The sequence below is a fragment of the Polistes fuscatus genome, unplaced genomic scaffold (genome assembly GCF_010416935.1).
Source record: "Polistes fuscatus isolate 324 unplaced genomic scaffold, CU_Pfus_HIC Scaffold7, whole genome shotgun sequence".
Classification (NCBI taxonomy): domain Eukaryota; kingdom Metazoa; phylum Arthropoda; class Insecta; order Hymenoptera; family Vespidae; genus Polistes; species Polistes fuscatus.
Window position 1 is genome coordinate 1,837,509 of NW_025113151.1, and position 17,367 is coordinate 1,854,875.

The following is a 17,367-nucleotide window of genomic DNA, read 5'->3' on the forward strand; positions in this document are numbered from 1 at the left end:
CAAATAATGTATCTATCATCTGTACATGTGTTATTTAATAATGTTTAAGATAAAATAATCGAACAATATATATTCTTAAGTTTGTAAATTCTATAAATCATTGGAGGAAATCTTCTTGTTGTATCGTTAAAAAATGAATCGAATAAGGGAACATTGATGGAGTGACGTTGCATCATGGAGTTAAAGATAGCCCCATATAAATCTTCAACTGGGTATGTTCCATACTACCATTTGAGTACACGAAGTCCGATTAAAAAAAAAAAAAAAAAATCAGAAAAAATATTGCGTAGCTAAATAAAGAAAATAAAAGAATACACAACGAGAAGAAGAAAGAAAGAAAATGTACGGTCTAGGAAATCCGAGTAAAATCTTGGAATAGTCCATGTGGTCACATTCGATGAAGGAAGGAATAGGTTGGTTGTTGTTGGAACGTAACGCACGACGAAGTAAAGAAAGGAAGGAAAGGGATGAGAAGGGGGAGGGAAGGGAAGGGAAAGGGAGACTTCCATTCTCGACGTGAACAAATTGCGTACAAGACTTGGGCGCGCGTACTTATACTCGAAAGGGATACGATCCACGTTGGTAAGGAAAGGCACGTTGGTTGGTTGGTTGGTTGGCTGAGTTGGTTGGTTGCTGTTGTTTCTCTTCTGTCTCTTGGTAAAAGAAGAAAGAAAGAAAGAGAGAGAGGGGGAAGGTAAATGAACGAGCAAAAATCACGGACAACGATAGGGTTGGGGTTGGGGGTGGTGGTGGGGTGGAGTGGGGTGTGTTCGAGTAAATCAAATAAAAAAAGAAGTCAGGTATCTTGGTTGAATCGAAACGCGTATTTCCAAACAATGCTTAAGCAGCCTTTTGCTAGAAAGGATCGAAAGGACGAATGTGAAGAAGAAGAACAAGAAGAAGAAGAAGAAGAGGAAGAAGAAGAGGAGGAATGGTTCGAATAAAAAAAAAAAGTAACGAACGAGTTTGCAGAGTGGTAAACCTCTCGACCAATCGGAATCGTTTGGCCTCCTCCGGTCTCTGGACCCATTCATAGATCAGCACGCTTGGAGGAGGACTTCGAAACGGCGCGGCACCACCAAGGATCGAAAGATCCTTGTCGATCTTATGCACTCACTCATTCTCTCTCTCTCTCTCTCTCTTTCTCTCTTTTTCTTTCGTATTCGCGAGAAGAGAAAGAGAGCAAGTCGTCGCATGGCGGCTTTCGTGGTGGCTTTCAACGATTGGCCAATTATCCATACGGAATCTGTGTGTGTGAGAGAGAGAGAGAAATATATAAAAATCAAATAAAAAGAATAAAATCAAACGGGGCCCCTTGTCTCTCTCGAGTTTCTTTTCTTTTAAAGGATCAAATTTATTATACGCGATTTTATTATTTAAAATAATTCGAGAACAAATATGGGGAATCATCTCGAGGAAAAATGAAGATCTTTTGAATGATATTGAATTGATTTTTGATTTATAATACAAAATTTGTTATACTTTTGAAAGATAATATAATGAAGGAAAATAATACGAAGGAAGGGAAAGGGAGGAAGAAGAAAAAGAGAAAGGCACAGAGTCATGGTGGTGGTGGTGGTGGTGGTGGACGAGATTTTAGGAAAGGGGGATACAGAAGAACGCGAGAAAACAACTTGCCATGTTTGGTTGAGGTGGATGAACAGAAATACGAAACAGAATACGAGAAAGAGGGGTGGGGGGAGTTGGTTCAAACTAACAAACATTTTCCCTTTTCCGTTGAAAGATAGGAACGGGAGCAAACTGCTATTATTTGATTTGAAATCAACGTTACCAATTGTGGAATAAGAACGTTCGGTTGTTAAATAAAAAAAAACAATCTTTTTTTAAAAAAAAGAAAACATTAAACACGTGGTTACAATTTTTGTTTGTTTTATTCATTCATTGATATAATAATAATAATAATGAAAGATTGAATTATTCGTGAAATCAAGTGATGATCATTATTAAATCATAATAAGTAGTAGTAGTTTGCCATAGTTGATTATTATTAGCAAGAGAAGTTAAACGAACAGGTGCAGAAAGGGAAATAAAAGTAAAAGAAATAAGTTGAAGTAGTTGTAGTAGTAGTAGTAGTAGTAGTAGTAGTTCGATAAATCTCGATGAGAACTACCTACTGTCTTACACGGAATGAACAGGAGGCCTGTTCGCAGTCTCAGGATGGTCTTCTAATAACACAGCTCGGTCTTCGCTCCGGGGGGTGGTAAACCCAACTGCACATGGCAAACCCAACCAACCAACCAACCAACCAACCAACCAACCAACTAACCAACCGGCCAAGAAATGAACGTCGAATGAGCCGCTTGATTACAGGATGCCACTGAATGACGTGATATTAGCGTAATGAATACCGATCGGAACTTTGAGAGAAAGTTAGAGAGAGAGAGAGAGAGAGGTAGTAGCAATAATATATGTCGTACGATAAAGGTAACACGATGCCAAAGCCAATAATCTTACACACCTTCAGGCACGCGCCTGATCCTAACGTAATTACCGTGTCTAATTTAATTACCAAGAACGGTTAATATCATTGGACCTTTAAACATTTTTCTTTTCTTTTCTTTCTTTCTTTTTTCGGGTTGTTGTGACTCAATTCGAATTCGAATATTAATGTTTTTATAATCTATTGCGAAAGATACTTCGAAATAATCCTCACGTTCTTTCCATTCCGTTTTCTTTTTTTTTTCTTTTTTAAAATGACATTCTTTTGGAAATATCCAAATGATACGTTTTCTCGTACTTAATATTATATATTCGGATATTTATTCGAAATTATGTTCACGTTCCTTCAATTTTCTTTTTTTTTTTTTTTTCTTTTTGTAATAATAACTGGGTGTGACGGTTTAATTGAGAAATACATATTATTTTAATTTTTCTTTCTTTCTTTTTTATTTCTTAATTTGAATAAAACCACAACCTTTTCGAAACATTCGATTGACGTTCTTCGTGTTAAATATTTATGAATAAAAAAAAATATTTATTAATATATATGTGTGTATATATACTTTTGTTTGAAAAGATCGTGAATGATTAGAAACACAGGAAAAGAATTTTCTTGGAACACGCATTTTTTAAACGCATAATAAATCATTAACGTTACCGAGCTGTGATTCAAATCGTTGCATGTTGCTTTGACCTGGTCGAACAAGTAAGATTAAAATAAAGAGAGAAAGGGTTTATACGATCAAAATCACTACGAGTCCGAGGGATTTAAAAAGCAACTGATTGCGGACGCAATCAGTACAACACTCCTTTGCGTATTTGAAAAAAGTGAAGTAGGAAACGAGCTTATATCGTGCACGTTTTATATATAGCACGTTTTACCTAAGTAAGTATTACTTATTTTATATTCTTACGGTAGTTCTTTTGCCAAAAGAAATACGGGCAATAGTTTTGTAGCCAATATTAAATGCTATTTCGCGTGCACCATCCGAATAGAATTCGTCGAATCCGAGAAAAGAAGAATAAGAAGAAGAAGAAAACAAAAAAAAACAAAAAAAAACACAACCCCCGTTTACTTTAAAAAAAAGAAAAAAAAAAAGAAAGGGGGAGAATAATGTAACGTCAAAAGTGTTACTTGGGTAAAACACGAGTTTACGTTAAAATCGTCCTTTCCACGAAATTCGTCGTTGAAAGGAGTCATCATCACCACCACTCATAATTCCAGGTGATTTTAATTTGTTTCCTTTTTTTTTTTTTTTGTCGTTTTATTTTTTCGAGAGAAACGTTCCCAGTTTACGAAATGCATCACAGTTCTCGTATCTTGCCTTAAGGCTCGATACGAAAATATCGGACGACGAATGAAGGGAGGGTTCGATCGGGTATAAAAAAAAAAAAAATTACAAATAATATGGCCACAGTTAAGATTTTGTTCAAGGCGAGTAGCCAAATGCATAGGCTGGCATTAATTGCAACGTGGTGCAACGTGATCGTGCATGGAATTCGTATGGTAAACGTGATGGATCGTTTCAGTCTGTCCGTCGGATCGCAGAAGGTTCAGGATTGGGTTGAGTTGGTTGGTTGGTTGGTTGGTTGGAAGGTTGGTTGGGTTGTTTGGTATCAAACAACCTACCTACTTGTGAATGTTCAAACTTGTCGTTGTCTGACTGACTGTTTCACTTGAGGACAACGTTAAAGGATTCCTTTTGTAGAATATAATGAGCTTGCAAAGTTCGAGACTCGGTGAATAATAAGATTGATATCGATTCGTCACACTTCTTACTCTCGTTTGACTAACATTTCGATATATTTCGATCATGTTTTGAAGAACTGCTCGGGGTTTGAGATACGTTCTGTTGCATTCCGAAGCATTGATGTCTCTTAAAACGAAGAAGTAGACAAATTTTGTATTTGGATTGGACGAATAATTCGTTATGATTTATATCAAATAATTATTTCATATTTAAATTATATATATATGTATTTAGAAATGTATGTGTGTGTGTGTGTGTGTGTGTGGTTAATAAATTTAGGTATTTATAATTTATTTAATTAATTATTTAGTGACGCAACCCTGAAGCATTTGTTCGTTCGAAAAACTCTCCCAAATAAATTCGAGCTTCAATTGTTTAACAAATCGAGAGGGCCCGGGATTCGAACCCAGGATCTTTCGCATACCGAAAGAACGCTCTACCACTTGAGCCACGAACACGTGTATTTATTTAATTAATTAAATATACATTTCAGAACCTAATTCATTCAGTTAGGATATTAATTTTTGGTAGTGTTATTAATATTTCAATTGTATATTATTTTTTATAGAAATTTGTTTTATAATTTATTTATTATTGATGTCTCTTAAACGAAGAAGTAGACAAATGTTGTATTAGGATTGAACGAATAATTCGTTATGATTTATATCAAATATAATTCATATTTAATTTATATATATATATATATATATATATATATATATATATATATATAGAAATGTGTGTGTGTGTGTGTGTGTGTGGTTAATAAATTTAGGTATTTAATTTATTTAATTAATTAAATATAAATTTTAAAATTAATTCAGTTGGGATATTAATTTTTTTGATAGTATTATTAATATTTTAATTGTATATTATTTTTTGATAGAAAAATTTGGTTTTAAAATTTACATATTAGATTTGAATTAATTACTAATATAATAAATGAAAAATACGAGTCAGGATGAGTTTTCTTACTTCGTAAAATAATTGTAATGATGTTATTAGTTTGATATGTTTTTTCATGAAAAATGTTATAAGAAATGTTGAAAATAACATATATACACGTATATGTAAAACTTCGTATTGAAAAAGTAGCTTTTTTCGTTAGTTTTCGAGCAAGTAAACATTATTATTTCAATAATGTTTACATTTCGTGTTCGTTCGTTAGAACATACATTTTCCTAGTTTAATTTATTCTCATCGTTCGAGTTGTCAACACGTCGCATTGATTTCAACGATTTTATTAATTCTTCTCATAATTAATATTCACCTAATACTAAATAGATATAAAAAAAGTATCCTTTTTTAATCAGATTAATTAAATAATATAAATTTTCATTGTAAACGATAAGAAAATAATGATTTCTATATTTAACGATGAAATATATAATCTTATTATTTACAGGTGTGCTAATGAATTTTATTAATACGATTGATGATTAATTCTTATCTAAAAAAAATCATTTCAATCTTACCAGGATTAATAGATGAATAAAAAAAAGAAGAATAAGAAGAAAAAGGAAGATGCGTGGAAAAAATTAGAATACGATTTAATTGATAGAAATGAATAATAGAAAATAGATCGAAAAGAAACAGAGAGAAGAAAAGAGAGAGAAGGTGGGAGTGTGAGAGAAAGTGAGAAAGAGAATGAAAGAGAAAGAAAGAAAAAGAGAGCGTGACAGACAGACAGATAAACAAAGAAAGAGAATGAGTGAGTAAAAGAGAGAGAGAGAGAGAGTAGATTGAGATACGATTTAATTGATAGAAATGAATAGATGAAAGAGAGAAAGAGAGAGAAAGTGTAAGAGAAAGTGAGAAACAGAAATGTTGACGGAGAGTAAAAGAGAAAGAAAGAAAGAAAGAAAAAGAGAGCGTGACAGACAGACAGACAGACAGAGAAAGAGAAATAGACTGAGAGTGAGCAAATAATCGAGAGAAAGATTTGAATCATCTCGAAAAACGAGTTGGAAATACGTTCGAGGTTGTTTTCCCTGAAAGAGTCGAAGATCGTTAGCAGGCAGGCCAGTTCCGCTCGTTCGAAAGAGAGAAAACGAGAGAGTAAAAGAGAGAGAGAGAGAGAGAGAGAGAAAGGTGTCGATGGTTGAACGAAGAGTGAGGTGAGGTGAGGTGAGGTGAGGTGAGGTGTAGAAGGAGTATGAAGAGAAATGGTAGTAGAAGGGAGAAGTTTGAGGGTAGGAGGGGGTTGGAAGGGGTTGGTAGGAGGATAGTGGGGGAGGCACGAGAGCCGAAGCTATGCGGATCGAGCTTATCTCGAACTCGCAGACGCGTCGCAATCGATATATCTCGCGAAGGTTTCTCTCGATAGCTGCCTAGCCGTTTCCCTTTCTCTCTCTCTCTCTCTCAAATACACATACGTATGTGTATACACATACTCACACATTCACTCACCCCTCTCTTTCTCTCTTTGATTTCTACCCTCTCGCGTGTACCACCTATGCTTTTGAAAAAAAAATAAAAAAAGAAAAAAGAACAGAAAGAGCAGAGAGGGGTGGGGCTGGGAGGTGAGTGGGTGGGGGTGGGAAAGTATGTGTTAGACATACGCGAGGAAATACACATGGCCGTAAAAACGAGCGAGGTGCGAATTCCGTCTCGTGGGAGGAGGAAAAGGGTGCAATGGTGGTGCTGGTGCTGGTGCTGGTGGTGGGGGAGTATATGGGGAAGGGGGGAAGGGAAAAGGGGGATGTACGACGACGAAGACGACGGCGACGACGACGACGATGCCGCGAACCGCTACCAGCAACTCTCCCTTTCCAGAAAAGATCAATTTTAGATTCGTTGCGATTTATAACTTCCTCTAATATGGCACCGATATCGTTTCCCGCACGTTCCCTCTCCCTAAAACCTTTTCCCTTCATCCTCTCTCCTTCTCTCTCTCTCTCTCTCTCTGTTTTTGTCGCACTTGGTTTCGTATTTCTATCTATCCATCTATCTATCTCCATCTTTTTTCCGCGTAGGTACTCCTCCTCGTTTCGGGCGAAACCCTTTTTCTTAAAAAAGGACACAAAAAAAAATGGAATCGTTATTTTTCCTTCGGAAGGAAAATTCTTCTCGAATTCTCGTCGTAAGTAATTTTTTTTTTTACTAATGCACAAACGAGAAAAAATAATTTTAGATTTTTATTATCAAATATAATATAAAATAATATATAATATAATTCAATGTAGAAAATCTTCTTCTTAGTTGATTAAAAGGGTCAGTATCTCTCTCTCTCTCTCTTTTTCTCTTCCTTTCTTTCTCACAGTCCTAATTAGAGATCGTGAAATATATATATAGCTCGCGAATTCAACCCAAAAGAAAAAAAAACGGAGGAGAGTAGGATGAGAAATAAAAAACCAAAAAAAAAAAAAGAATCGGAAGAAAATTAACATACGCGGGTGGGAAGGAGGGAGCTGTGGGGAGGGGTGGGTGGGGGTGGGGGAGTGGTTGATTTATAATTACCGAAGACTTACCAGGTCGATTGGAGGCACGCAAACGCACCAACCTATCGTCTCAAAGGGTTTCAGAATCGTTTTGCACCAGACGCTGATTAACATATCTCGAGAGAACGCGCGGGCCCGGACACCAAGCGCAACCTGGGGATAACGTTTAACACGTTCCACCTTCAGATGAAAAGAAAGAAAGAGAATGAGAGAGAATGAAAGAATGAAAGAGAGAGAGAGAGAGAGAGAGAGAGAGAGAGATCATTCGTGTTCGGGTTTGTGTATGTTCATCCGAAGTGTGCACACGTTCCTTCTACTCTCGACTCCGAACATGGTCAAAGAATATAAGTGAGAGAAAGAGTTAAAAGGGGGGAAGGGAAGGGATGGGAAGGGATGGGAAGGGTGTATGAAAGATCCTTTCCTCGAACTTCTCCTTCCCTTTCTCCCAGGACCTTCGATATCACTTGAATGCATATATAAGAAAGAGACGAGAGAGAAAGTTCGTTTGTGTGTTTGTGTGTGTGTGTTGTTTCTTTTTACATCTTTTCGTATTATTTGCATTCTGATCGTATGAATGTAACTGGATCGCGAGAGGACGATCACTTGGTAATCGGAGAAGAACACAGCATCTTCCTTTTCGTGTTTCTTCGACTCGTGAATCTCGATGCGCGGATAATTAAAGAGAGAAAGAAAGAGAGAGAGAGAGAGAGAGAGAGAGAGAGGAGTGTGGAGAAGATTAATTTATAAAATATAATTGCGGGACAGCTCGTATAAGTTCTTTCTGTTTCTTCTTCTTCTTCTTCTTTTTTCGTTTTACTTCTTTTTCTTGTTTTTTTCTTTTTTTTTTGTTCACCTCGTGATTTATCGACTTTCTTATCGTCCACCTTTAATTCTTTTCTTTTCTTTTCTTTTTTATTTTATTTTATTTTATTTTATTTTATTTTTATTTTTATTTTTTTGTTTTCTTTCTATCTTTCTTTTTGTACTTTCACACGAAACCGAACGAAGACCGTGAGCATGATTCAAAGATACATCTACGTTACACACCCTGGCATCGTATTAATATATTTTTATTTTTTTTTATTTTTTTTTTTTGCACGTATAGAAAATCATTTCGATATCTTTTTTACGTATCGATTGAACAAGGACGAAATCCTATAAGCAGATTTTAATTATACGTATTTATATTATAAATAGAATGATTATACTGTTACAGTTCTCAACGTATAGCCACTGTGAATTTTTTTAATTCTTCTTTAACAATAAGTATTAAATACAATACATTTCTATTCTATGAAAAAAAAAAAACCTTTCCAAAATCGTGACAAATATTTCCACCCCTATGATAAATTCCGAATTTTTCAGCCTTTCTACACGTAAAAAAAAAATAAAATACATTTATGTATTAACGTATATAAAGAAAAAAACCTTGTATTTTATATAAAAATCTTCAAGATGCATTCTCAATTCAGCAACTTGTCAGATACTTGTTCGTTCAGTACAAACTTTAAAATCCTTCATAACATACATCAAATTCCATGAAAACACAATTAGTGTCTGACCAATTCCCATAGAAAATAATCATTAAAAACATTAATCAAATCGATCCAATAAACGTTAAATCAAATACACACAAGTGTATCGAAAAGGATCAACTCTTTGACGTGTTGCTCACGTCAGTTATTGTCTTAAGTATGATCAAGAATCCCAAGTGGGGTTGGTGGTTTAGTTTGGTTTGGTTTGCTTGAAGAACTCGCACGTCTCCTATCAGTGATATCGTACAGAAGAGGAGGGGGTAGGAGGGGGTTGTGGTTGTGGGTGGTGTTGTTACATATATAAACTGATATGTATGTGTTCTGTGTTTGTATCAATGTATGTAACCTGGACGTAAAGGCATACCTTAGGCGAAGAGCGTATACGTAAACAACGAGCGCAAGTTCCGTTATCAGCGAAACACAGCGTCGTTCTCTCTCTCTCACTCACTCTAGGAGTATATGGGAGCCCTTCGAGTACTATGGTGGTGGTAGTGGTGGTGGTGGTGGTGGTGGTGGCGTCTTTATCGCGGATGGTGGCGCGTCCCGTTATCAGGCAGCCATTAGAATATCTAAATACCACCCCCGTGCCCCAATCTCGTTCTCACCGAGCAACTATCATACCCCCACCACGCCTCCCCTTTTCCCTTGACGCAGGTTAAAACGCAAGTTACCTTTGGGAGTATCGCGTATCACTTAGATACTGTTTTGAGAGAATACACACCTTTTGATTAGATTAGTTTGATCTTTGTAAGAAAGGGCCTTGTTTTTTGTTTTTACCAACTTTTTCTTCGGATTATTATATTATAGTTTCTTTCGTTTATCTTTTCTCTCTCTCTCTCTCTCTTTTTTATTATTATTTAATTATTATTTTTATATTTTTCGTATTAGATGTGTCATTTAATTTTTTTTAAATTTATTTTTCAACGAGAAATTGTACGATAATATATTTAATTATATTAATATATATTAATTATATATCAAATAATTATATATAAGATGGATATCGTAATTTTGTTTTATTTTTAATTACTAATAAAATGGGGATATTGCATTTTTATTTTTTTGTAACTCAATTAGGTATTCGAAGGAAATGGGATAAGAATGTTTTAGGTATTTTATTTTTTGTTTGAAAACCATATGGCATCTTCTCGCAAAGGATACATTATATTAGATAACACCTGTTCCTGTTCAGCCTTTCTCTTCCGTAGCCAAAAGAAAAGGAATTACACCTGTGTGTCGTCCCCCCCTCAACTCCAACCTCTCCCTCTTCCCCCCTCCGTTACGTTACTCTCCCATTTTTATTTATTTTCTTTCTTTCTTTCTTTCTTTACAGATATCACCTTAATTTTGTTTCTTCTCTTTTTTTGTTTCTACTCGTCGTAACTCTTCGAAATACTTTCGAAGAAATTATTACGCATGTATATTCCTGCGTATAATTATACTTTACGTAGATACGAGAGTAAAATTATTCAAGCATAATTAAAAATATTTAGGTCAAACCAAATAAAATAAAATAAAATAAAATAAAATAAAATAAAATAAAATTCTTCGAGTCTTCGATTCGAGCAAACGGTTGAAGGGGTGTGGAGAGTTAAGAAGAGGGAGAGAAACATCCCTCTACATTTTTGTAATATTTATCTTCTCATTTTTAGATTCGTGTTCCTGTACGTGAGTGTATACGTGTAAGTGAGGGGAATATGGGAATGAGAGGGAGGAGGGAAGAGAGGTTTTGAACGCGTACGTTCACTTATGAAAGAAAGAGAAATAAAAATTTCTTCGCGATCTGTTACCGAGGATAAGAAGTTTGTATTGAAGGAAGACGACGAATCTTTTTCAACCACCCTAGGCTTCTTTCAGCACATTCATATCCGTCAATCTTAGCCGTCTTATCGGCCGACAGCAGCCTTTTCTCAACAGCTCTCAACCTCTCTTTCTCTCTTTCTCTCTCTCATTTTCTTATTCTTCGTTCTATCTCGTGTACGCTCACGCGTGTATTTATACCTTCCTTTTCAAACATCCGTCTTTTTATCTATACCTTTATTGTAAAACATTCGTGTACTGAGTTATCTTTAAACTACCATCATCATTATCATCATCATAAGCATCATCATCATCAATATCATCAGTATCATCAACATCATTAGCGTTATTCAGCATCATCAGTAACATTAACATGAAGCTTCTTCTTCGAAATGTTTAAAAGATGAATTTCGTGTTACGAAAAATGAGAAAGATATCTATAATCATTTTAAATTGAATAACACAAATATTCATTTTATAGATGTAGAATTCGTGAAAAAAATTCTGCCGTTGGACTTGTGACTGGACCGGGATTCGATCCCGGATCTTCCGCTTTCCGGACGACTGCACTTTACCCATTGAGCTATCAGGGCCTACCGTCCAATCTCTTCACGAATGCCTATTTAAATATTTGGCTTGGAGGTGCTCGCATCCCACATAGATAAATCAAAAATATTATTACTACGAACGCAATCACCACCACCCCGTCTCCTAAAAAGTACGATTTGATTTTTCGAAAGTTTCCAACGAACGTAGCGTTGATTAAAAAGAAAGATAAAAGTAAGGGAAGAAAGAGAGGCTAATAGTTTCGTTATTAAATATCGCAACATTTGTAGAACCTTCATTAAAAATCGTATATGAAGAATAAATTAGTACATCGGACAACGTTGGAAAAGTTTCTAGACGAGTGTTGCAGTTGAGCAGGGAGAATATGCAAAGAGAGAAGAATTGAAGAGTGGTGGTGGTGGTGGTAGTGGTGGTGGTTTCAGGAAAGGAAAGGAAAGGAAAGGAAGGAAGGAAGGAAGGGTAGTTTCGCGAAGGTAATCTCGTACTGTAAAGAGAGAGAGAGTGAGAGAGAGAGAGAGAGAGAGTATTCTACCTTAGAAGGGTTAAGTTGTAGAACGTCGACTGGCCGCCGAAGATAAGAACGGCCGAGGATCGTTCTCGTCGAGCCGCAGAATCCGCAGGACCCTTTAACCAAGAATCAGAGAGAGAGGAAGAAGGGGGTGGGGAAGGGTGGAGGATAGGAAAAGGGTGTCGCGTGAGAGGGATCCCCGGAGGATCTCGACGACAGCGAGATATCCCCTTTCTCGCGAGAGAAACGTCGGACAAGACTGATAAAGTTATGCTACAGAGGTTAGGATGATTATTATATATGGAAACGTGTGAGAGTGAGAGAGAGAGAGAGAGATTTATTCGGAAGGAAACGAAATATATTTATTTTTTTTTTATTTAAATAAAATCTTTATTGCATTTTTCTTTCGTATCATATAAAATCATTCATAGGAATTCGTAAGTGAATTTATTTGTTATAATTTATTGATTGATTTATTTTGTGTATGAGGTAAGATGAGGTTCGAGAGGGGGTGGATTTTATATGATTTTCACTTTAGCTGTAAGGGTAAGTGGAATAATAGGAATAGAAAGAAGAAAAAGATATATTTTTTTAATTGATTATTATTATTAGATTTATTAGATTTGATTTACTAGTACGTGGATGGAATAATTCAAATGGTCAAATAAAAATAATAGAATTCTCGTATAACTAATTGTTGAGAGTAATTGATGAGATATTTGAAAATAAGAGGTGTGATCAATTTCTTTCGATTACACGATTTTATTTCTATCATATTTATTAATAGAAATATTTTTAAAAGAACTACAAATAAAATATAAAATTAAAAAATATAAAAAATAAAATTAATAAAATATAATAATCTACGTTATATATACAACGCGCGTTATTTCTTATTACGTTAAATTATGTTAGAAATATTTGGAGGAAAACGACTAGATAAAATAAAATTCACAGTACTAACGTATCTACTACTAGAAGTAATAGTAATAGTAATAGTAGTAGTAGTAGTAGTAGATAAAACATTATATAGAGGGTGGTTCATATTAAATTTCCTTTGAATCGTTTTGAACCCCGACGTTTCCTCTCCCCTCTCTCTCTCTCTCTCTCTTTCTCTCTTTTCTCGCGAACGCGTTTCTGATATTCTCTCTTTTATCTACATTCTCTCTCTCTCTCTCGCTCTCTCGCTCTTTCTCTCTATCCTACTCTTCCCGTTGGTTCTATCGGTTGGCATAAATCAGGCTCGCGATCTTAATAAATGCGAGAGAAGGACGAAAACCCGGCAATGCCAGAAGAGGAGGAGAAGAAGGGATGAGGAGGAGGAGGAGGAGTGCGAGGAAAACGAGGAAAAGGGCGAGACGGAAGAACCGAGTGGAACGCAACACCACTGAGTAAAATTATGTGTGTGTGTGAGAGAGAGAGAGAAAGAAAGAGGATGGTCGCAAACGAAAGGGGGATGTATAGAGTAGGGAGGGAGGGAGGGGGTGAGAAGGGTGGTATGAAACGTCGAGGTGGTTGGTAGGCAGCTAATATCCTCCTGCCCGCTATCCCTAGGCTCATCTCAATAAATTCAATATACTTGTGTAAATCGGAACCCCGTTCCCCCAGCCCCTCTCCTCCAGCCCACACCCCCTTTGGAAACCATCCCTCTTCTCCTTCGGCATCCCATGCCGAGAGCTACGTCATCCCCTTCTCACATTGATTGTGTGTGTGTGTGTGTGCCACCTTCCAATGTCGTCCCTCTTTCCGTGGGACGGAGATGAGCTGTATCAACCCTCCCCCTCCTCCTCATCTGCCTCCTATTTCTCCTCTTACCCCCTCCCTTTCGAGCTCCACCCTTCGTCTACACCCCCGTTACGATAATGTATCGGTTATTGATTACCCGTAATGAGCTACTCGCTTCAATTTTTCTATCAACTACCATAACAGATTTCTATGGACGTGTGTGTATTTTACGTGTATGTGTGTATGTTTATGTGTGTGTGTTTGTTCTCCTTCTCTTTCTATTTCTCTCTCTTTATCTTTCTTCTTTTACTCGAACGTGATAGGAGATACATTCGGGAGCTATTTTTTTGCTTGTTTGTTTGTTTGTTTGGTTTTTGTTCGTTCTCTTATACTCACGTAGGATATTTGTTTGTTTTTTTGTGGATATCCGGAACCGACGCGAGTCTTATCATTTAGGAAAAACAAAATTTTGTATTATTCGCCAAACACCAATGAGAAGCTTCGTATATATAATATATTAATATATATAAGTTTGTGCATGTGCACAAATTATATATATAATATTAATGTATACGTTTGTGTATGTGCACAAATAATATAATATAATTTGTATATGCACAAATTATATATATAATATTAATATATATGTGTATATGTGTACGTGCATATATATAAAAGATTCACGTAGAGGGAACAAAAAGAGAGAAACGTTTCTTTATTTTAATTTTATTTCCCTTTCGCGAATTCTTTGCTACGTGGAACGGTGCGCGTTCGTATCAAACCAACGAGTAGTATACGTTTACATACGTGTATATATGTATATGTATGTATGTGTATGTGTATGTGTAAAGGTAACTCGTCGGTGTAGCGTATAAACCCCTTCTTCTCGATCGCGAAGGCCGAAGGAATTCTGCGTACGATCTTGCTCGAACGATCGAAGGAAGAAGCATCGCACAATGGGCCATAAAGATACTTCGGGTCTTCGTGCATCCGTAGCATAATCCGATCGGCTAACGACAATACCAAACGATCGAATTATACAAATTAGAACGTCGAACCCGGAAAGCACATAAGCGAAAGAACTAACCACCACCATCACCACCTTCGACCATACCCCCACCCCCCTCTGTCTGTGTGTCTGTGTGTGTTTTTTCCCTTTCTTTTTTTGCTCCTGGTAGAAAGAACCCATTCGTCCTTGAACGCAGAAAAATGCATTCCTCCTCTCGGTTACGTTGTAAATTTCCCCCCCACCCACCCTTTTTTCTTTTCTTTTCGGTTCCTTCATTCATTCGAAGAAAATCGTAGAATTCGTCGTACCAATCGTTTTCCTATCGAGTGTAATAAAAAATAGAAAAAAGATAAAAAAAAAATATATCGGAAGAAGAAATATAGTAAAATGCAGCTCGTTTTCATTCGCGAGGACGACCATAATCGTTCTTCGAGTTATACTCGCTAATGGATCCTCTCTCTCCTCCACTATTCTTTCCTCGAATATTCTTTTTTAAAAGCAGAAAGAAAGAGAGAAAGGAAACCCGTTTAAAAGGGATAAATGCAATGGCAAGTAGACAAAGTTAAGAATTCTCTCGTATATTTCCGGCCAATTTCTTACCGATCAAGTATACCATCGAAGAACCATCGTATAATGGGGGTACCATAGAATGAATTGTCTAAGGAAAAAGATTCGGAAACCGTGAGTTAGGGTTAGGGGGTAGGGGTAGGGGTAGGGGGTAAAAGTAGGGGTAGGGGTGAGGGATAAGGGGGAACAAAAATTCTTCTTCTCTTTCGCACACTCTTCCTTAAACTTTTATTTCTTCCAACCTACTCTCTCTCTCTCTCTCTCTCTCACTCTCTCACTCATCCAATATCTATCACCTTTCTCTTCGATATCTTCCCTTTTCCTTGGAATATCCGAGCAACGAGCTTTTCATCGAGTCGTTAGTTAACGGCACGACTCTCGTACAAAACCACCATCACCACCACCATTACCACTTTTACTACCATTACCACCATTAACACATCGCCATCATCAAACTTACTTACTTACTTACTTACTTACTTACTTACTTACTTACTTACTTACTTACTTACTTTTTTTACTTTTCTACATTATATTCTTTTTTTTCATTCATTCTACCTTTTTCTCGATAGGAAACGAAACCTTTTTAACTATAAACCTATTCTCGAAATATATCACCTTTGATACGAGAATTATCACGAGAATTATCACGAGAATTATCGTACCTAAACGTTTACGATTTACGTAAAATTATTACAATCCCATTTTCTCCCCCCCTCTCCTCCCCCTATTAACGTGAACTTCGTAACTTCGATAAACGTTGTGTAATATTTTTTCTAGTTAAATTAATCATCATATTGCTATTATTTTCATTCTACGATCAATCAGAATTAATTTTTTCTAATTAAATTAATCATTTTATTGCATTTATTTTCATTCTACGATCAATCAGAATTAATTTTTTCTAATTAAATTAATCATTTTATTGCATTTATTTTCATTCTACGATCAATCGCAATGATTAATCTTAAAATATAAATTGTTAAATAGTGTAATTTGTAAAAATTTTCTTTTCTGCACACGTGTTTCTATTTGTACGATCGATTTTATTCGATCGAACGATCCTTTAAAAGTATAAATCGTTTGATCTACGTACGAACGATCTAATTCAAGATTATATTATACATTTCTTTTATTTATAAAAAAAAAGAAAGAAGAAAAAAGAAAAGAAAAAGTAATACAATTTCGCAAGGAAAAGTTATAATTTATATATCGTTCTTTTTTCTTTCCAACCAAAAAAAAGAAAAGAAAAAAATAAAAAAAAATAAAACAGGTACCTTATCTCTCTCTCTCTCTCTCTTTCTCAAGTCCGAGTTACAGAAGAAGCTTGCCGGAGAGATAAAAATAATAAATCATCGTATGAGTATATGTCTATGTCTATGTGTATGTGTTTGTGTGTGTGTGTGTGCAAGAGAAACCCGCGTATCCGAGACGCACATGCATTGCCGATTTCTCCGGTATCGTGGCCCGATACGGAAATGGGTATACATAGGGAGAAAGAGAAAGAGAGAAAGAGAAAGAAAGAGAGAGAAAGAGAGAGAGAGAGATATGTTCGTCGTTTTCCATCGGGACTATGCGCAACCACGCAGCAAACGCGGCTTCTATGATCCACGTGTATGCATTTATGTATGTAATGTGTATCTGTGTATCTGTGTGTGATCCACGTGTATTATATTCACGTGTATACGTGTAAGACTTTGTGTAACATCATCGTACGTAAAATACACGCGTGTGTGCATTCGTTTATATGTATAACGTGTATCCGTGTATAATTCACGTGTATATACATTCATTTGTATATGTACGTAAAATACACGCGTGTATGCATTCATTTATGTGTATAATGTGTATCAGTGTATAATTCACATGTGTATATACATTCATGTGTATACGTAAGTAAAATACACACGTGTATGTATTCGTTCATGTGTATAACGTGTATTAGTGTATAATTCACGTGTATATATATTCATATGTATATTTACATAAAATACAGGCGTGTATG

At 35.9% G+C, this 17,367-nt stretch overlaps 1 protein-coding gene across 1 annotated transcript in view; it reads right to left on the reverse strand.

The window, feature by feature from the left end:
- The window catches only part of LOC122524220 (zinc finger protein ush), a 36,427-nt gene extending 25,084 nt beyond the window's left edge, over window positions 1-11,343 (reverse strand). Inside the window, exon 1 of the mRNA XM_043646360.1 lies at window positions 11,246-11,343. Coding sequence (XP_043502295.1) covers window positions 11,246-11,343 — 98 coding nt within the window. The remainder of the gene's footprint in view (window positions 1-11,245) is intronic.
- Window positions 11,344-17,367: the final 6,024 nt, after the last annotated feature.